This window comes from Onychomys torridus, chromosome 11 (assembly GCF_903995425.1).
Source record: "Onychomys torridus chromosome 11, mOncTor1.1, whole genome shotgun sequence".
In the NCBI taxonomy this organism is placed as follows: domain Eukaryota; kingdom Metazoa; phylum Chordata; class Mammalia; order Rodentia; family Cricetidae; genus Onychomys; species Onychomys torridus.
In genome coordinates, this window is record NC_050453.1 from 19,297,839 (window position 1) to 19,320,414 (window position 22,576).

Below are 22,576 nucleotides of genomic sequence, written 5' to 3' on the forward strand. Positions count from 1 at the left end.
GGCACCAAATGAAATAATTAATGAGCTGAAACTATGGAATGGTGAAGAGATGCATTTATGTGAAATCAATTAGATACTGGCCTCCCAGAGAGCTCCCAATTGGCGTGATTGTCAACTGATGATACATTAAAATTGTTTGATTTTGGAAAATTTGGATTGTTTTTAAATTACACAGGATTTGGTGGAGTTAATGAGGAATGAGGGAGCGCAATGATCCAGAAGGTCGTTTGCAAAGTACAGCTTGGTCCTGTCTCCACACATTAAATGGTTAGCTGCTCTCAGAAAGCCTGTTTATCAACTGTGTGACTTTGACTGGGATCCAGGACCATTCTGTGCCTCCATTTCCTCAGCATCAAAGCCAGGGTGGTTAAGTTAGAACCTATGTGTGTGCTTATTACTACCTTAAATGTAATCGTTTTACATTCACCCATCTGTGCATACACCACAACTCTTGTTCCAGTTTGTTAACCAGTAATGAGTTCGAGGCTTTCCTCTGGCAAAAACTGGGTGATTATCTGTAAAAAGGCAGTTACAACAGTGAGACTCTAGGGGGAGGAGGATTAGATAAACCATCACGATATGGGAAATTCTGACCTTCATTTTATGTGTTTGTTACAGATTTTTATGCATGTGTACACACACATATGGAGAGAGAGGGAGGGAGGGAGAGAGACAGAGACAGAGAGACAGAGACAGAGAGACAGAGAGAGCACAGACACAGTCTTTTACCCATCTCTGTTAGGCTTTGATGAACTCATTCCTTGAAGAACATCTTCCCAATCTCTGATGTTCAGGAAGTCAGGATCCATCTCAGTTTTGGTAAAGATCTGAAACATACTCCCCAAACAACACCCCCAAAAGCCCGTTTTTAAGAATTCTTTTTTAAAGATATATATATAGATAGATAGATAGATATAGATATAGATATAGATATAGATATAGATATAGATATATAGATATATAGATATAGATATTATATAATATATAATATATAATATATAATATATAATATATTACATATATATACATGTGTATACATATATATAATTTTATAATTAACTTAATTTCACATATCAGCCACAGATTCCACCATCTTCCTTCCTCCCAGCCCTCAGCCCTCCCCCCCAATCCACCCCCCATTCCCACTTCTTCCAAGGCAAGGTCTCCCCTGAGGAGTCAGCCCAGCCTAGTAGACTCAGCTGAGGCAGGTCCAGTCCCCTCCTCCCTACACCAAGGCTGAGCAAAGTGTCTCAGCATAGGCCCTAGGTTCCAAAAAGCCAGCTCATGCACCAAGGACAGGTCTCATTCCCACTGCCTGGGGGCCTCCTAAACAGTTTAAGCTAATCAACTGTCTCACTTATCCAAAGGGCCTGGTTCAGTTCCATGGAGTTCCTCTGCCATTGGTTTACATACGTTTCTACTAGTTTGGCTATTTGTCCCTGTGCTTTTTCCAATCATGGTTTCAATATCTCTCGCTCATACAATCCCTCCTCTCACCTGCTGATTGGACTCCTGGAACTCCACCTGGGGCTCAGCCATGTATCTCTGCATCCACTTCCATCAGGCACTGGATAAGAGTTCTATCATGACAGTTAGGGTGTTTGGTCATCTGATCACCAGAGCAGGTCAGCTCAGGCACTCTCTCGACCATTGCCAGTAGTCTACAGTAGATGTATCTTTGTGGATTTCTGGGGACCTCTCTAGCACTCTGCTTCTTCCTATTCCCTTGGGCTGGAGAGATGGCTCAGCAGTTAAAGGCTAGGCTCACAACCAAAAATATAAGCGTTCTTAAGAATTCTATAAGCTTCATTTTACCTTTCTGTTGGTTCACCAGTCATTATCTGGAAAGTGCTTTTTTCTTTTAGGAGGTGGGGATGATAAGATTTATTTCAATTTATGGTTCCATTTCATAGTCCATTATTGAAGAAAGCTGAGTCATGAGCTTAAGGCAGAAACTGGGAACCATGGAGGAATACTGTTATTGGCTTGATCCCTATGACTTGCACAGCCTGCTCAGTATACAACCCAGGAATACATGTCCAGGGGTGGTATACTCTTACAGTGAGCTGGATCCTGCTACATCAATCACCAGTCAAGAAGAAAAGATGCCCCACTGATTTGTCTATAGGCTGATCTGGTGGGGATATTTTCTTAGTTAAATTTTCCTCAGTTAAGATAGCTTTGTCAGATTGGCGGTGGGAGCGCACACCTTTAATCCCAGCACTCAGGAAGCAGAGGCAGATGGATCTCTGTGAGTTCAAGGCCAGTCTGGTCTACAGAGTGAATTCCAGGACAGCCTCCAAAGCTACAGAGAAACCCTGTCTCGGAAAAACAAAATAAAACAAAAGATAGCTTCGTCAAGTTGACATAAAATTAGCCATCACATAAAGTTTTTATCCTGTAATATTTTGACATATAGATCTTGGAAAAGTGCGATTTTATTAGAAAACAATCTCCAACCTCTGTCTATATTTGCTGAGATTAAAATCAAAACAAGCCAGACTTGATGGCACATGTCTGTAGTCTCAATGAACAGGAGGAGGGAGGACTTGAGGCCACCCCATGCTACACAGCACAAGTAGGATGTACCCTTCTGTCCTGACTCATGAGGCTATGCCCATGGTGGCCTCCTACCTCCTGGGCCCACGTGGTAGCTCGCCCATTCCTTCCTTGCAGTAGGAATATTCTAGCTGACTCTTGCTGTGGCTCAGCCAGTGACCAAGAGCCTTTGCTTCCTCTAACTGGTAAAGCTTCTCCTTGGCATGCTTGTTTCACAACCATCCTATGATGTATTCATAAGTGATACTGACATTTTGTATTGTAATTGCTTTTCCTATTAGCTCATAATGCCTAGCAACTAGTGGCATCATCTGTGGATCTGTGAACTCCAGTTCCCCTTGTTCTTAGTTTCCATCTCCTCAATTCTCCATCATCAGTGACTCTCTAAGCCTCCCTTCCTTTCAGTGTCTGTCCCCACTGCCCTTGGTTGGTCTCCATTCCTCCTTCAAGTCTTGCAGTGTCTCTTCAGCACCTAGTATGCATAGTCAGGATCCACTTCATAATAAATAACTCTTTCTGGAACCCAGAAGAATTCTACTTTTTAGAAATATTAGAGGTTATAGATTTATTATTTATTCTGTTTAAGATATTTTTGACTAGTGCATATTTATACATATTTATGAGGCACAGTATGATGTATGGATTAATATATGTGGAGTAATGATCAGCACAGAGCAATTAGCATGTCCATTTCTTCTGTCATTTCTTGGTGGCAAATACATCCAAATTCTTGTAGCTATATTGAGGTAATTAAAGCATTAGTGCTAATTATATTAACCCATGAGACACAGAACTCATTCCTCTTGCCAAACAATGGAATCATACCTGTTGGTCTCATTGGTCCCCTTGCCCCCTACTCCACCAACACTATTCCAAAGATAAAAAGGTAGATTATTAAATTAGTGTTGTATACACACACACACACACACACACACACACACACACACACACACACACTCTGGAGGGAGAATAGGATAAAAGGGTAGATTATTGAATCTACTCTGAAAAGAAAAAGAAGGATAATATTGATATGATAAGATAAAAAGGTAGATTATTGAATCTACTTTTAAAAAGCAACTACTAGTTTTAAATATTTTACATTGGATTGGATTTTTATATACTGTATACAAATTTTGTATACTGATAAAAATTTGAGATTATTTTTGTTAGAACATACTGTACATATGTTTCTAATCCTATTCAAGGTATTGTACCTATATAACTCACTTAAAAATGTAATACAATCTTCTAATCCTTGAAAGTTATTACCAACTAATTAGGATATAAGAAAATGCAAATTAGTAGTCACCTATTACAATTGAACTTGTGGTCATATTAGGTATGTTTTCAAGGTCAAACAGATATATTTTAGATAGGTGGGTCATCTTCAAACACTTCAGAGATCTACAGAATATGTCATTTAAGATATTTTAAAAACATAGATTATTTCTTTTTTTAATGACAATGAGACATACTTGCTCCTGATAGCACCAATCTACTTGAGAGAAGATGATGGGCATTGAAGAAACTCCATGTGGGATTTACTTTCTTTGTGACAAAAGTTAGCCACTGGGCAAGAAAATGCCCTTGCCTCAATTACTGACAGTATGCTGTCCAAATGGACAAACAGGACACAAAAGAAAGCACTGTTGAACCTTGCCAAGGCAAAGTAGGACAGCCCTTCAAAATATCCTGCTTCTCAGATAAGTCTGTCAGATATGCTTGGCCTGTAGGCCAAAGATGAATGCCTCAACACTGCAGAAGAACCTTGGCTGACTGTCCAGGCAGCCAGCTGTTTCTGTCATTTCTCATATTATTTGGAAGTTGCTTGTTTGCACTTTCTGCTTACTCAGTAAATATTATTTCCTTCTCAGGTCTCTGAGAGAATTGAGGACTAGATAGTTATAGTTTTTCTTGTTAACAAATTCAGAAAGGAAACTCACTAAAGAGGTATAAAGTGTATAAGTTTGAAAGACATCAAAAGATAGTTTTCGGTTGGTAACACAAGTTAGGATAGAAAGTGAATTAGGCATAACACTTTAAACTCAACAAAATAGGATAAATAATGGGGTATTTTCTCTGAATGTGTCAAATATTTATGGACTGGACATTGTTAATGTAATTCTTGACTGTATCTATTATATATATTTATTGTACTTATTATATATAGCTTTTCTTATATTAGTTATAACCTTCTTTCATTATTTTAGACAAAAAAAGGGGGGAAATGTGGTGGTATATTGTGTACCCTAATAAAATTTGCCTCAAGATCAGGGAACAGAACAAGACACTAGATTAAACGTAGAGGCCAGGCAGTGGTGCTACACACCTTTAATCCTAGCACTTGGGAGGATCTCTGCAAGTTCAAAGCCACCCTGGATGACATGAGATTGACTCAGTCTAGAAGCAAAAACAGAGCCAGGCTGTGGTGGTACATATTTAATTCCAGTACTGGAAAGCACACACACCTTCAATCCCAGGAAGCGATGGCTGGGTGGAGAAAGGTATATAAGGCGTGAGGAGACAGAAAGTGAGGCTTTTTCAGGCTGAGGAGTTGGTGAGGTAAGAGGCGGCTTGTTCCTTCATCTCTCTCATCTTCCAGAATTTCCCCCAATATCTGTTTGTATTCTCAGCTTCTATGAGGGCGGTTTTCTTAGTCTCTGCTTATGAGGAAGACCATCAGTATTCTTATTTCTGTGACTGACTTCTTTCACTGAACTCAGTGCCCCTCAGGGCTATCTACATTATCATGGTGACAGTCTCAAGCCTCACCAAGTATCAGAAACTTTGAGGTCTAAGAGGCTAGTATGAAGTCCTTAGGTCACTGAAGGTGTGACTCTGGCCCTCAAAGAGGATTCTGAGATGTTAATTTTTTTTCTTTGCTTCTGACTCATGGCTCACATGGTGAGTGGCTTCTTCAGACATGTGTTTCCACTCTGAGGTGCTGTTTCACTGGGAGCCCAAGGTTAAGGACCCATTGTTCGCAGAAGCTCCGAAATTAAAAGCCACATAAATAAATCCATGTTTGCCTAAATATTCTGTTAGAATATGAAAAAACGACTAACATAACCACAGTCTTTTCACTATGGTATATGCAGCTGACTGCAAGGAGCCCTGGGGCACCTTCAGCATACCATAGCTATAGGATTTGGCATTTGATGTATTTGATAAACCCAGTGCTTTAATCGTTGTGACGACATTGAATAACTCCTCTGACTCTCATTTCCTCACCTATGAAACATATATGCTAATGTCTCCCTCACATTGCTTTGTGAATTTGATTTAATACTTATGAAAAATGAAACAGAATTCAAAAAGACACCACTCCTATTTTTTACATGTGGCACCTTAAATTTAGTGGACACCCAACTCTGAGTTATTGTAAGCAGGAATGGTATCTGGTTGCCCACAAGGACTTTAGCCTATGTGAGAGAAGGCCAAGGTCCTTCCCAGAATATGACTTTACATTGTCCTTCAGATTTATATGAAGAAAGGAGAAGGACGAATACGCTTTTTCCTCTGCAGATCCCCAGTTCCCACTCCTGGTTCCCCACCATGACTGCCTGAAACAACCCAGGGGCCTGGGAAATAGATGGGTGTGTTCCTCCACCCCCAGAGCACTTTCAAATTGGAAAAGAAAGCCACTTTCACACTTGGAAAGAGGCCAAGCTTAAAAATGACTAAGGGAGTCCCCTGGGCAGCCAAGATTGAGAATTGCTGGTGAAGATGTGCCAGTCTAATACACATGGCTTGATTTCCATAGGGTTTTGGTTTTGGTTTTGGTTGTTTGTTTGTTTGTTTTTGTTTTTGTTTTTTGAGACAGGGTTTCTCTGTGTACTTTTGGTGCCTGTCCTGGATCTCGCTCTGTAGACCAGGCTGGCCTCCAACTCACAGAGATCCACCTGGCTCTGCCTCCTGAGTGCTAGGATTAAAGGCGTGCACCACCACTGCCCGGCTGATTTCTATGTTTTAAGACAGCCCCAAGTTGGGCCCTTCCCTACCTCTCTTGTCAGCCTGGCTTTTGTCCCCTTCAGTTTAATCCTGTGTATTACAATCATCCTCTCAGCGACTAGACAACGGCTTACATTCGAATAACCTATGGATTCCTGGACTCTGGAGCCCTGTGTCTTGATTGTCTAGCATATGGCCAAGACGAGCAGGGAGCGGTGGATTGATGTCAAACCGTAAATGCCTCCTGAGAACTAACTGTCATCTCCAGACCAAACACAATTTCAGTGGAGTTCCTAGTGCAGTGTCAGCATAAGCTAGCATAGCCTAAGATGAAGACTGCCTCTTGGTTCAAAATAGCATCTCTCCCCAGCTCCACACCGTCAACGCTCAGCAAATGCTTGCTTGTGTCAGCCTTCTGCCCTTTAAACCAAATATGACAACAAATGCTGTTGAATGTACCTCCACTGAGCAGACATTGATGTGCTGTTTGCTGAAAATATGAAACAAATACTCAGTAGTAAAACTTGGAAGCACAACAAGGGGGGCCCCCAAACCACCTATGAACACTCAGGACTGGGAGACCAGCCATCCAAGAAGCTGCAAGAGAACGCACCTAGAAAGGCCTGCCTCTGCCCCTTGCTGCTCAGCGGCTCTCAGACCCCTGTGGATCCTGTCCTCTCCGTCTATTCTTTCTGGATACTCTCTGCTGCTTCTCCACGCTCCTCTCCCCCCATCTGTTGACTAATTAGGAGTATGCTCTTGCTTGTATTCCAGTATATTTCCCAGGGAGATCATTATTCTGAGACAAATGCATAAATAACGCTCTTGGCAGGCCTTTAACCTGTGTGATTTCTGCCAAAGCCAGCAATGTAGGAGTCAATAAATCGTGGCTCCAGCGCATTCTCCCTAATTCTCTGGATGAAGTGGAGGCTAAACTCGCCTTCCGTGAGCCTCGGGGCTTTGTTGGTTCGGTTGGTTGGTTTCTCTTCTCCCCTCCATGCACCCCCTATCTTACAATAATTCTCCTTTTAGTCCTTCCTTCCTTTCCTTCTTCTGTTGTTTGTCATAGGGGGCTTGATGTTTGGAGTTGAGACCAGGTCTCACAAGATATCCATAGGTGACCTCGAATTTGCAGCAACCCCCCTGCCTCTACTGACTGAATACAAGAATTATGGGTGTGCACCAATGTCTGTGGCTTAGTACTTTCTTTTAAAAAGGACAATCGGACATTTCTTTTTCATTGTATTGGCAATAGCCTCTAGCTATAAAATATCTGAAAAACAACAGCAAAATAAAAGAAAAGCCAAATTGTCCCTCTGTGGCTATCAAAAAGGTTTTGGACGCTTGATATTTGAGAGAGAGAGAGAGAGAGAGAGAGAGAGAGAGAGAGAGAGAGAGAGAGAGAGAGAGAGAGAGATTCATTACACAGGAGACAGCTGCTCCTCTGGCACCAAGACTCACCCTGCATGGAGAAATTTCAATTTTTTGCAGTCTGTTGTTTCAGGGTCCCTGATGCACCTGCTCCTGTTTTACATAATGTATTTCTTCTACAAAGAATCTTAATTTAGGCCAGGCGGTGGTGGCACATGCCTTTAATCCCAGCACTTGGGAGGCAGAGCCAGGCGGATCTCTGTGAGTTCGAGGCCAGCCTGGTCTACAGAGCGAGTTCCAGGACAGCCTCCAAAAGCTACACAGAGAAACCCTGTCTTGAAAAAAAAAATCTTAATGTAGCAAATGTATTAAATATTAATCCAGAAAATATTGTACCTCACTCATTTGTTTTTCCCTCCTTCTTCTTTTCTGGTGTTCAGAGGCCGTTGTTTTATTTTGTTTTGTTTCTATTTGGTTGGTGTCCTTCCTTAAAGCAGTTTCTCATATGGGGTATACAGGCAGGACTGGTGCCCAGTGTGTTGTTTTAACTTGGGCACAGTGGCTGCACCTTCATTTACTGCTACCTCAGCCAGCAATTGTGACTCCGCAGTTACCTCCTGCTTCTCTGGCAGTGGCCTGGCTGGAGTTCTTTTCCCGCTGGCTCTCTGCTGCTGCTAAAGGTAGCTTTCACTAAATCTCTATTGTTCTATTCACAAATAAAACCGGAGACTCAAAGTCTGGGGTGAAAACTTGCTAGCTCAGAGAGGTTGAGAAGTACCTAGCTAACCTTCTCTCTTTGCTGTTTGTCTTCCAAAGAGCTTTTCTTTCTGCAAACTTAGGATTCACAGTGTGATCGAATAACCCCCAACACAGGATAGTTGCTAAACCTCTACATACCTGCAAATGTGTCTCTCTTTCACCCCTACATGTAAAGTTCTTGCACGGGCACAGGATTCTTGGCTGCCGTCTGTCCATTGGAAGGAACTCAGTGCTGTGGCTGGCTGCTTCCTTGCCACTCAGATTCCTTTCTGAGTCACTTTATTCTTTCCCTTGGCCAGAGGCATGTAAGAATTTCAGTCTTTGATGTCCAGCTGTTTTACAGAGAGATTCAGGGATTTCTCTACCATCAAATGTGTTTCGGTTTTCTTAGATTTATGTCTTTCCTAAATTGGATAGTTTTGTTTTTCTATTTCTTCAGACTTAGTTCATTTGCTTCTTACTTCTTCCAATGCATTGATTAGCTGAATATTCCCTCTGCCTACCAGATTATCCTCCTTCTGTTTGTGTGTGCATATGTGCATACATATGAATGAACGTACATGTATTCGTGTACATGTGTACATGCATGCACATAGATTCTTGGAAATACTTCCAACACTTTGTCCTCTAGCGAGCTTGAGCCTGAACCATGGCTGTAGCATCCTTTGATTACTCATCTAAGTTAGTGCTTAGTTTCCATCCATCCCAACCACATCTCACCAACTTGGAGAACTCCCACTGTATCTGGTCCTGGCTTTTGGCTTCTGCATCATTGGGTGCCCACTATGTTTGTGTCAGTCAACTTCCCATCCTTTGGATGAATATCTGTGATAGTAAATTTATAAAGACCAGATATTTATTTTGACTCACAGTGTTGCAAAGTGTAAGCTCTACTGTTGCAAAGTGTAAGCTCAGTTGGCTCTACTGTCTAGAAGCTTTAGGCAGATCAATACTACTCAGCTGTTGGATGGACAGTGGAAAGAAAAAGGGAAAAGGCTGTCTTCCCCCTCCCTTCAAGGCATTTCACAGAGATCTGAAGATCTCTCACTAGTCTCCACCTCCTCATTTACCCCTCTCCTCCTGTAGGAGACCTGAACAGTAGTAACACGTGAGACTCTGGAGGATACTCAGTACTCAAGCCACAGTGATGCTCAAGCATTCGTACCTTTTTGCTGGATGCACTTAAATGTACTGATACTCCTCTTTTTTTAATTATTTATTTATTATGTATACATCATGTATGACTGCAGACCAGAAGAGGGCACCAGATGGTTGTGATCCATCATGTGATTGCGGGGAATCAAACTCAGGACCTCTGGAAGAACAGTCAGTGCTCTTAACCTCTGAGCCATCTCTCCAGCCCCCTGATACTCCTCTTTATCAAAATGTTGGTAGCCTTTTCCTCCCAGGTATAGGAAAGTAAGTTGGAGGGATTTACTGGTACTCTATTAGGGCAAATGGAGACCAGCTTCCCATCAACGCCTTCATCTCAGTCCTAGATCTAGCAATATTGCCTTGGTGCCTTCCTTGCATCTTAGAGAACAAACAACTTTGGATCCTGTGAGTAAAGTGAAAATCACTCATCAGGTGCCTTTGACCTCCAGACTCTAACTCTACTGCTGTGGGATTGGATTTTCTGAGAAATTCTGTTTAAAACATCTACCTTTCACCCAACCTATAACCAAGTTAACAATACAGTATGAGATTATTTATGACTATGTACTCATTGTGCTTACATAGTCTGTGGATGACCTGTTCAGAGTTAACTGACTTCTAAGAAAAACATTGTAATCAGCCCTACTACATTGTGGACTTCCAATGTAATTAACTCCTACCGGCTCAGCTGAATGCACAGCCTGTAGGTTCACTTTTACAGCAGTGGTTTACTTTTCCTTTGTGACCCATTCATGCCCCTGGCTCAGAACAAGGTGTGTGCATGTGAGCGAAATGCGGTGACCAGGTCTAAAACCACTTGCTGGAAGTAATGAGACATTGAAAACAACACCCACTCTGTAAGCCAGTGTTGCAAGTCTGGAGAAAGGCATCCTGACTGCTCAGGGGAGTCAGGCAATACCTTGAGCTGCTAGACAGCTCTTGCAGCTGGAGCTGATAGGACATCTCAGCTCTGGAGGGAAAGGTATCCTGATTGCTCAGGGGAATCAGGTGATACTGGAAGTTGGGGTGAAATGGGGAATGATCTCCTCACAGGATATAGAAATCCTGCTCCTCTCCTGAAGAGCCACTACAGCTGAGCATAGTGGCATGTGCTTGTACTTCCAGCACTGGGGAAACAGAAATGGGTGGATTTCCAGGGCTATCAAGGTAACTGGTATCTCAAGAAGGACAACCCAAACTGACCTTGAGTTTTCATACACACACACACACACACAAAGTTGGTACATCCTAAATGTTATAACAAAAATATTGGGGCAGGAACTTAACATGTCAGAAACAGATGGCTTAATAGAAGTTTCACCCAAGCCCAAGTTTGTCATAGTGAGTGTTACAGTTGAACTGATCAGACTCCCCAGCATGAGTCATCACCACACACTGAAGGGCAAAAGCAGCTGCTTCATTTAATGGCAGCCTGCCTGTATCTATAGGTTTCAGACTTTCTGTTTTCATTCATGTGTAAGAGTTCTGGTCTTTGGTTCAAATTGCACAAAAAAAATACAAGGGGAATAAGCTTAAGGTACAGTGTAGCCATCCCAGCCTTGGCCTGGAAGTTCCAACCCCCATTGAGGCTTCGGTAATGGTCACGCCCACAAGGTGGGGCTGAGAGAGAAAGCTGAAAGACCCAGGATCAAGAGGAGAGGCTTCTCTTGGTACGGGTCAACAGTGAAGACAGGTTGGGTGACAACTTCTATTTTATTTGTGTTAAATATGTTTTGTTAACTTTTTTTTTTTTTTTTTTTTTTTTGGTTTTTTGAGACAGGGTTTCTCTGTGTAGCTTTGCGCCTTTCCTGGAACTCATTCTGTAGCCCTGGCTGGCCTCGAACTCAGAGATTCACTTGGCTCTGCCTCCGGAGTGCTGGGATTAAAGGCGTGTGCCGCCACCGCCTGGCTAGTTAACTAAAATTTTAAAAGAATTAACGTAAGAGAAAAAAAAAAAAAAAGCAAAACAAAAAAAACACTGTCCCACTATCTATAGGATATTGCCAAGACAGGAAGTGGGTTTTTGTGTGAAAGGGGAAAATACAGCCAACTCATGTGAATCCATGTTGACCAGGGTGAGGGGTAGGGTAGCAATCTGCACCATACAGACAGCACTAGACCTTCAGCAGTGTGTGGCAGGCACAACATGGGCCAAAGCTGACAAGGACGAGTTGCTTATATGGAACAGAAAGCCGTAAGCTCCACAATATGGGTGTGGTCTCATATTGTGTATGAAGCTTCTTGTTGACTATGCCCTCACTTATAATCACACACCAAGGGGAGCGGAGAGGTGGCTCAGTGGTTAAGAGCACTTGCTGCTCTTCCAGAGTCCTGTTTGGCTCCCAGCACCCATGCCCGACAGCTCATAACTACCTATAACTAAGCTCTAGGACATCTGATAGCTTCCACTAGCTTCTGCCAACTCCTGTAAACATACAGCACAGTGGCTCATGCTCACACATACACAAATAAACACAAAAGATAAATTGTAAGAAAAAAAATGCTTCACATACCAAGAGCAGCAAACCAGCAGCTTGGGGTCACCCTCCCCCAACTTTCCTTCCTTTTTAGGCCTTGTTAAAAGGCATTTGCATCTGTCAATTATGCATTTCCCCATACTGTGTGCTAGGGGTGAATTTACCCCCCCACCCAGGCTCTGAGAGTCTGAGGTCAGCGCCATACTGGCCAATCTTAACCTCTACTAACAGACTGCATGGCACGGTGGCCTCTAGAACCCAAGGGATACAGACCTTTGGCTGCCAGCCAGCTCCAGGCTAGAGGTGCCAGACACCCGTTTCTGCTGTCAGCTGTCACACCAGCTCCTTGGAGTGTTAGTTAGACTTTCAATCTTTGATCTTTTTCCTCCATAAGGAGGTTTTTCAGGAATCACTGCTTGGGTCCTCATTTGCATGCTCATTTGCATGCTCATTTGCATCCTCATTTGCTTCATCAACTCCTCCCAATCACCAAATCCTTCATAAATAATCACTACTAACAAAGATTTTTATCAAGATAAGGTAAGCTTAATGGTGCACTTGGGGCCCATTAAGACCTAAGCCTTATTATCTGGCTGGTCTTTTTGAAGATATTTGTGTTTGAGGTCCATACAAACAAACATGAAAAGTCAATAACAATAGACCAATTTCTTTTTAAGATAAGAAGTGTCTATCTAAACACAAAGGGAAAACAAAACTATACTATTGCAGAGTTATCTTTGGAGATAAGGTCATGCCTGGACCCACCATCATTCAATCAACCTTAAATAAATCTTATAAAGATTATATGCTTGTGAGACTTTTACCAGGCAAGCCTGCATTTTACATTTGTTGTATATTTATATAACATAACATATATATTACATATACAATATATAGTGAGACCATTTGTTCTGTTCATTGAAATAGGTTTTAGACAAGATGAAGTATATCAGTGACCATAAATGTCTCTGGTGACATTTTATAAGAACCCTTTTGAAGTAAGTATAGTCTGTATTTACAAGGAAGGAACAGGAGATCAGTGAGATTAAAAAGCACAGTTTGTAAATTAGAAAACCAGTTGGTTTTTCTGTGCCAAACTGTAGCTACTGAATATTTTTCATGGCCTCGGTGCAGAGATCTATAGCTTTAAAAGCAAAAGGGAAGTAAATTTGTATCCTGTTATTAAAATTGTTATTACAGATTGCTGGATTACACGGTGCTTGAAAAGACAGAATGCCATCTACGTTCATGTTTCTATTCCAGTCATGAAACCCAGAGAATTTCACACATCTGTGAATATCTGTCATTGAAGCCCTTGCCTTTTACAAACTGAATACATAAAATTTAAAAGGTTTATTTATACCAACTCAAAATGGCAAACATTTAGGTTTCTCTCTTCCTTTGTCTCTGAATATTTTTCCCAGGGTCAACGTCTCTTTGAGAAATTGCTTCAACTGACGTCTCAAAATATCGAAATCAAGCTGGTGAGCGATGTGACTGCTGATTCAAAGGTATTAGAAGCCTTGAAATTAAAGGGTAAGGCCAAGGTTGATGCTACTTTACCATGGACATTCTGTGACAATCCCTTGAATTTCACTTAAAATAATATGTCATTTCTTTCTCATTAGTACATTCCACTTAGTATGTTTCTTAGTTTGCCTTTGACACCCACCCCCAAAAAAGCCTGATTACAGCTTTTAAGTGAGGGAACTAATTAACTAATGCTACTGGGATTTTGAAAGTAGTGTTTTGTGTATTTGTTTATGAGAAATAATCTACTGTCCATTAAATGATATTTAGTCAAGAATCAGACTTTTCTACACATATGAATAATTTGATCTGAAGAAAAAGAGCCGCTTCAAGGGAATGAAGTACTAGGTTTCCATTTCTCCCTTGCCAATCAAATGGAAATCCTCTTTGTGTGATGTAATCTTCAATAATACCATTGAGTCTAGTAACCCTTGAAGCACTCTGATTCCTGACTTTCAGGTAATTCCCCAGAAAACACCACTCACTCATCCTCTCTGGGATGTGCCCTGACCTCAGCCACATTGACCTTCCTCTGGCATAATTTTCTTTTCCTGTAGTCTTCTCTAGCTGGACTCTCAATTCCAAATATTTTTTAAAAATTTTGTAAAATCATTTTCTCAGCATTTCCTGTGACAAACTGCTAATGTGTAGAAAAGATTGACACCTGAAAACCAGAGAAAATGTTCAAGCTGCAGGAACAGAACAAGGTGATGTCCTCTGTGAGTGGTAGCACATGGCAGAGGAGGTTGTTCATTCTCATTCAGCAATGTCCAGGGCACAAAAACTATCACCATGTTACTATGGCCAATTTTGTTGTGTTTCATCTTGGTCTTTTGAGACAGAATCTCACTATACAGCCCTGGTTGTCCTAGGCCTCACTGTGTAACTCAGGATGACCTCAAATTTGTAGCAATCCTCCTGGCTCTGTCTCAAGACTACTGAGAGATTCCAGACATGAGCTACTACACCTATAGCTGTTTGTTTGTTTGTTTGTTTGTTTTTCCTGTGTGTAGGAAAGTTTAAATAAATATAGATGCCATATTGCTTGATCTGAAAATTTTCAATCAGCTTTTTTTTTGTCATTTAGCAATACTTTTTAAAATTAGACAATGCCCAGTTCAGATACAGTCAGCATGGCTCTGAAATGTATTATTACTTTTCTCATTTTAAAAAAAAATATCAAATTGAGTCCCTACCATCAGCATTTGCTATCTAACACACCCTCTTCAGGAAGGGATCCCCTTTGGTTAACTGGGGGATAGGGCTATGTTTGCTGTTTTCAGGATCCTCTTCTCAATAAATCTGCTTGCCTAGCATTGGATGTATAAATGGGGGGAGAAGGGACCTGAGGGTTACCATGTCTTCCTAGCTATAACCCTTGCTAAATCTTGTAAAAATCGATCAAAAGTTAAAGCAAGGAGGCATTAGGGGGCAAAATGCATTGCCCTGGACATTGCTGAATGAGAATGAACAAAGCTGTTGACAATGACCTGGTTTCCTTTATGCTGTGAACTAAGGTCCAAATTCATGAGAGCCATTGTGTCTTGTAGAAAAGTAGCTGTCTGAATTTTCAAGTCTGTATAGGTCCTATTCATAACAGAAGTTATTATCACAATAAGAAAACATGTGATTTGCTTTTACATTGGTGAAGCAACAGTATCTGTGTGTCCAGAGTTAGGCATAACTAGGTTTTAGTAGGTGCTGCATATATGTTTAGTCTTACTACAAGATACATGAATCTTTAAAATCCAAGTACTACTGATCTCTACTCTTACCCCTCAATAGACACATATTAAATAATAGTCTACTACATCTTAGAAATATCTTTTATGAAGTCAGTAAAAAAATTTTTTCAATATTTTGTTTAAGAAAAAGCTTTAAACTTTTTTAGGGAGAAATTTGTCTTTTGTAAAGTTTTTAAAAGTTTTGTCCAAACACAAAAAAGTATAAAGCTATCCACAAAGAAGTATACTTGCAGAGGTGTTACTGGATATAGAAGAGAATCAAATATGCTGTGAAAAATAAGAGGTTTAGGTTTGTCAGTAAGGGATAAAGAGATAGATAGATAGATAGATAGATAGATAGATAGATAGATAGATAGATGGATGATAGATAGATAGATAGTTGGATAGATGAGTAGGTGGGTGGGTGGGTGGGTAGATGGATGGATGAATGGATGGATGATGGATGGGTGGCTAGATGGGTGGATGGGTAGGTGGGTAGGTGGATGGATGGATGAATGATACATAGACAGACAATAGCTTAATCAGCTTATGCTGCCCTAATTAAATGCCAGAGACTGAGGAATTTATAAAGAAGAGAAATGTATATTCTCATAGTGTGGGGTCTGAAATGTCAGCCTCAAGGCACTCAATGGTGTCTGGCAAAAGCCTCATCTCTATGTCTAAGATAGAGCCTTGTGTCAGTACCCCCACTGCTGTGTCAGCATAGGAAACAAGATAAAGTGGTAGACATGTTTTTCATAGCAATTTCCCAAAGGCCCCACTTCTTATTACTGACACACATATGAATGTGGAAGGAATTTTAGATTGTAGCCAATAGAAGAATGAATGAATAGATGAGAGAGAGGGGGGGGGAATAGGGAAATAGGGAAATAGATAGGGAGATAGATAGATGAATGACAGACAGTACAGACAGATAGGTCTTTAGATCTTGCTATGTTTTAAAATTAAAGTTCCAGACTTTTCTCTTTTCTTTCTTTTTGCTCATATTGTCTTCTTTTTAAAAAGTCTAAGAAAGAGGAGTTTCACTATACTGCTCATGTTGGCCCAGAATCTTGAGCTGGAGCAATCCTCCTGCCTCTGGAATAGCGGCAATTACTGGCATGCACAACTGTACCTCTCTCAATTCTATTACCTTTGATGTGAAGACAGTACATGTGTGCTTGAGTAGACTCCCCATCACCTTGGCAGTGCTCAGGTTCTGCATCCTCTGCATCACGTCATCTGTGCCCATTGTGACTAAGATCTCATTAGGTGGTTCACACAGATGCAATCTGGTCTTTGAATGGAACTGGCATTTGGGACTTCCCTCATTAGAAGATGAGCTCTGTAGACAGCCTTCTCTGTTCTGCAGAATAACTGACAGCTGCTGGGCCCACTAAACACGGCAGTATCTTTAACAGCAGACATTTCATTGATGTTTACTTGTGGTCAAAATTCATTGACTTAAGTCAGAATTTTATGTCATTTATCTTGTGTCTGTTTTCTGAGCCAGGGTCTCAGACTGTAGCTGACTGCTTCAGAACTCATAGTGTGGCTCAGGCTGGCTTAGGTCTCACAGGGGTCATCCAACTCCAGCCTCTTAAATGCTAGAATTCCAGGCATGAGCTATTGTGCGTGGCTTTACATCAGAAATTTAAATGTTGCCAGCTGGTGGCAGTACACATCTCAACACTCAGGAGGCAGAGACAGGTGGATCTGTAGGAGTTCAAGGCCAGCCTGGTCTACAGATTACAGAGAGAATTCTAAAATAGCCAGGGCAGTTACACAGAGAAACAGTGTCTCAAAAACAAAACAAAACAACCCCCCCCAAAAAAAAATTTAATGTGAAACAAGACAAAAGTCCTTTCACCAGGAACACCATGTCTAAAAGTTACTGTGTTTGCCTTTTTTTTTTTTTTTTGCTATTTATTTAAAAAGAAAAACAGAGTGGGTTTTCTATCCTGTAATCTTGTCATCAAATTCCAAAGGCAATCCTCACCACTGCTTTTTTTAATTCAAGGAACCTGTACTCATTCATCAATGATAACTCATTTTCATTTTCACATCCACTGTGTAGACTTAAGAAAATTTCAAAGGAAAACATTCCATGTCTGAGATTGGAGTTGTTCAAATTTAAAATTAATAAAAGTTACCATGGTTTCCACCTTGAAGATTTTACAATGGCTTTTGAGCCACTTACTCCAAATGAATAGAGTATAATTTAAGATATTGTGATGATTGAGTGTGTGTGACTTAGGTCATGGTGTTTATAATTATTCCCAAGTCTAACTCTCAGGTAGACAAGCTTGTCTGTGTTAACTTCCTATCAGCATTGAGAAGTATATTTTGGAAATTTCCCTAGAGGTCATACCATGTTATCTCAGCTTCTACCATGTGGAAGCTTGCCAATGGGAAGGAACCGAAAAGACCCAGTGGTCTCCTGTTGTGGAGAAGCTTTATTCTGATGGCCTTCTACACAGTGTGAAATCTTTGAGGCAGCTGCCATCTCTTCGGTCTGTCCTGGCAGTGACCCAGACTAAGGGCAAGATGTCCGACTGCCACCCAGGCACAATTCTCTACCAGCCTTTGCTCTCGTTTCACCTCTTAAAGGTGATGTCATTGGGCACATTACAGAATACAAAGGCTGGTCCCTTTGCTTCATGTCTGGCCATGAGCATTCAAAGAACTCCATCTTCTACCTCTTCACAGTCCACTAAAACATTCAATAGAGCGGGTACCGCTCCACTTGGGTGTATCTGAACACAGTGTGCTCTCATGCTGTCCAGCAGTGACCAGCATAACATTTAGAGAAAGGTCCTTTTATGTCATATGCAGATATGGTGCTGAAATGCTGGCCCTGACATTAGGGTGGGGTGCAATCTTGGGTACATTTTATTTTCTGAACCTCAGTGTCCTTGTCAATAGAATGGTGACCACAGTAGCTTCCCTGAAGGACATGGAAGTTAAACCAATGACATTGGCCTTTGGTGTAATTTGTGGCACATTACTTCAGTTATGTCTTAGTCTACACTGAGCTCACTCCTGCTCCTACAACTTCCCCTGGGCTCTGTGATCTTCTGGTGAAAAGAAAATCCAGTTCCAACTGTGTGTTCTAGGACATCTTGAGAAGAATCATGGGTCCTCCTCCCTTTATATTCACGCAGTGGTTCTGGGTAGCCACCAGCTTGACTTCTAGGTGTTCAATGAGTTTTGTGGGTGTTTAACAAGCCAGGCTGTTGCCAAAACAACCCTTCCAAATTTCTATTCCAGTTTGGATTTTTATATCCTGTCTCTGGCACAAGTACAAATAGCATGCTAACCGTTCTTCCCCGCTCTGGCCTTGCTGTGTTCCCGTCTCCACATAAAAGAATGCTGCTAAAATGAATGAATGAATGAAATAGAATAAAAAAAGCAAATCTCCTGCTTCCTTCCTTGTCTGAAAATTTCTCAGCAGCTTATTGGCATCATTAGTATTGTACCCCAATCAAGAGCACCAATTTCATAGGAGGTATGTGAGTTGATTTTTTAAGGTTTTTTTTTTCTATTTTTTAAAAATTTGAATGTATTCATTTACTAAATATTAGGATAAAATAACTAATATGCTGAACACATTATTTTATAAATATGAGGACTTAAGAAAATGCCAAGTTACAAACTAATCACTTTACATTTGACTTAAGTATAACTAAGTAAATAATGCATAGGTCTGAGATAGGACTAGGAATACACAACACTGTGAAGCCAGGCATAGTTCACATGTGGTTCTAGCTACTTCGGAGGCTGAGGCATGAAGACCACTTGCGCCCTGAGGTTCAGGCCAGATTGGGCAGCAGAATGGATCCTCAGCTGGAGAATAAGTAAGTAAATAAATAAATAAAATGTGAAACTCAAATGGTAAATGAGAGGAATCACTCCAGATCCCTCCTTCTTCCAGCTGAGCCCTGGGCTCCTCTGCGTTCCTCCAGGCCCCAAGACATCCTGCCACATAGCTGTCACTATACCATAACACCATTCTTACCTCTAGATGTTAACCTACATGAGGGTAAGAAGGATACTTAGTGTTCAGCATACCTAGGCAATAAAGAAATATTTGATGGAACAACTCAAGCCTGCATATGGAAAGAGTCACAGAGCCTTGCAGCTCTTCTGTATCTCCCTGGTGTCTAGAACACTGAGAATTTTATTTATTTCTAAAGAGAGAGTGTGTGCTGTGTCAAGTTGCCAAGTTTAAGATCAGAAGATCTGGAAGAGCTGGCAGATTTTATCCAATGTAATAAGGACCTGGGGAATTTCAAAGGGATACTTTTCTCTGTGATAAGAGAAATCTGCTAAAAAGTGATGCCCTACAGTTACACCTTAAGCTGGTTCTCCATGGCTGTACTAGTTGTCAGATGATGGGACAAGCATTTGAATGTGTAAATGCTCTACACCTCTGCAGTAATGCTAAAGCCCACTGTCTCCCCTAAGTGCATGTGCTAAGAGTCGGTCCTCAGAGGGGTACTATTGGGAAGAGGTGCAGCCTTTATGAGGTGGGGCCTGGTTGGAGGTTTTTTGGGTGACAGGGGCTCATGTCTTTGAAGGGGATCATGGAACTCTGCTCTCTTCCTCAGTTTGGTATATTTCCTGGCCAGGATGCCATCAGTTTTTGCTCTGCCACAGGCTTCCACCATGATGTGATGCTTCACCACTGGTCCAAAATGGAGCCATAGGCTAGATTGTGGGCTGGAACTGAGCAAAATAACACTATTCTTTTTACAAGTTATTTGCCTTAATTGCTTGTGGTAGTAACAGAAAGCTAACACAGGTGCTGATTCCATGGAAATACACACAGTGCTTTCCTCCTAATAGAAGGGGCACTGGAAAGGCTACTGGAATTCAGAGTACTTTGGTTTGTCAAGATTTCTTTTAATAACCGCCCCCCCCCCCCGTGGAAAACAGAGCTGTGTGCCTCACCTTCATTATGCCTTTCCACATGGTCACTTGTCCAGGTGGATGAGCAGGGAGCCTTGCACTTTGCTAAAGTGTCCAGCTTCTTCATCCATGTGGCTAATTAATGAAGACAGGCAAAGACATGAAGTGATTCCTTCCTCAACAAAAGGTTAAGAGCACAAATGCTTGACTGCCTCTCTTGCAGCTTTTTGCTGACTATCATTTTTCTTTGAAAGAAGGTTTGAAGCTATTTTATTCTGCCATAACAGAATACCCAGAGACTAGGCAATTTTAAAAGAACAGACATTTCTCACAATCTGAGAGGCTAGGAAATCTAAGGTGGAGATGCAGGAAGCTGGTGAAACCCTTCTTCCTCTGTCACAAGGCAGAAAGGGCCAGAGGACCAACTCTCCATCAAGTCTGTAAGGGTCTTAGTCACATTCTCGAGTGGCTCCTCATAACCTAATTGCATTTTAGACTCCACTTATTTGTACTGTCACTCTGACCATTAAGTTCTAAGCATTTTGAAGGGAGCACAATTAAACCACACTGGAAGGAAAATGGAGACGCGTAATTTTGTGGACTGATTATGAAAAGTTAAACTTCGGTTCATCTTGAGCAAAGGTCACATGCAAACTGACTATATGGTGAAATATCAAATAACTATGAAATCACTGCATTGTAGCATTACAACCAGAGAGAACGCAAATGGTTGTTCAACGTGTGCTTTCACCAGAGTTATGGCAACTTGACAAAAAGTATTGAGATCAGAGAAACATGATCATGGTGGTGGCATTTTGCTACTAAATGGAGATGACCTCAATAGAAATGGACTTAAGGTGGGATATTTCTTCAGCTAACCCACTGTTTTCCAGACCTGTTTCCCTCAGGTTGCCATAGCAGCTGCTGTGAGAAAGGTTCACGAGGAAATTATACATGATAGGCAGCCATTCATCCCATAGAGAACATGCTGGGGGAGAACAGTCAGCGATGCGGGGATGGTGTTGCTACGTGCAAAATACTCATCTGCAAGATGGAAGCCACTGTGTCATTTCATCTTCTCCAGGAATTACTTTAGAGTATGAATATGGGTTTCCTATCAGTGATGAGATTATAGCTGGTTTTGCTCTTTTGTTCTGACGTGTGTGTGTGTGTGTGTGTGTGTGTGTGTGTGTGTGTGTGTTAGTAATGGTGGTGATGAAGGTTGTGATGATGGTGATGATGGTACTAATAATGATGGTGATGGTTGTAAGGATGGCTGTAAGAATGGTGGTGGTGATGAATGTTATGGAGGTATTTCTATGGAAGTATGGGGTAAGACCAAAAGCTCAGATTCTGGAAAGAAGACTATGTCCCTGGCTCTCCTCCTGTAGAACTCTATGAAATATTTAACCTCTTAAAACTTGTGTCCTAGCTGGGCGGTGGTGGCACACACCTTTAATCACAGCACTCGGGAGGCAGAGGCAGGCAGATCTTGGTGGGTTTGAAGCCAGCCTGGACTACAGAGTGAGTTCCAGGAAAGGCACAAAACTACACAGAAAAATCTTGTCTCAAAAAACCAAAAAACAAACAAAAAAATAAACTTGTGTCCCAATTTCTACAATAGGCTCACAGTAGTAGTTGCTGTATAGTGCTATTACTGAGTTAATTCACAGGAAGTATTTAATACAGCACCTGTTAGGAACTTTAAAACATTTTCATTTTTTTTAAAAGCAAGGAACCAGGTGTGGTGGTGCACACCTTTGGTAGAGTGGTGGTGCACTTTTGCTGGTATACTTGGGAGGCAGAGGCAGGAGGATCCCTTGTGAGTTTGAGGCCAGCCCAGTCTACATAGTGAGTTCCAGGACAGCCAAGACTGTATAGAGAGACCCTGTCCCAAAAACAACAGCAACAACAATAATAATAATTTTAAAATAATAAAAATGAGCATTTTTATAAAGGGAAAATTGCTAGGAAAAGAGGGAAGGGAGAAGAAGAAGAAGAAGAGACTCTAGGGAGAAGAATCAGGAGAGGAAGCTATCCATAAATGATGCCTTATGGGCTGCAAATGGCCCCTGTAATGAGGGCTACAGTGCTGAGTCCTACAGCACAAGAACAAATTCTAGGTCAGCATGTATGTCC

The 22,576-nt window shown here is 41.4% G+C and overlaps 1 protein-coding gene across 5 annotated transcripts in view; it reads left to right on the forward strand.

Annotated features, from left to right (window-relative positions):
• The window catches only part of Pld5 (phospholipase D family member 5), a 322,478-nt gene that overhangs the window by 193,970 nt on the left and 105,932 nt on the right, over window positions 1-22,576 (forward strand). For 4 of the 5 annotated variants that reach the window (XM_036202790.1, XM_036202791.1, XM_036202792.1 and 1 more), the window contains one exon: window positions 13,697-13,808. In XM_036202790.1, coding sequence (XP_036058683.1) covers window positions 13,697-13,808 — 112 coding nt within the window. Of the gene's footprint in view, window positions 1-13,696; window positions 13,809-22,576 lie in introns of those variants that run through there. The other variant, XM_036202794.1, reaches the window with a different exon arrangement.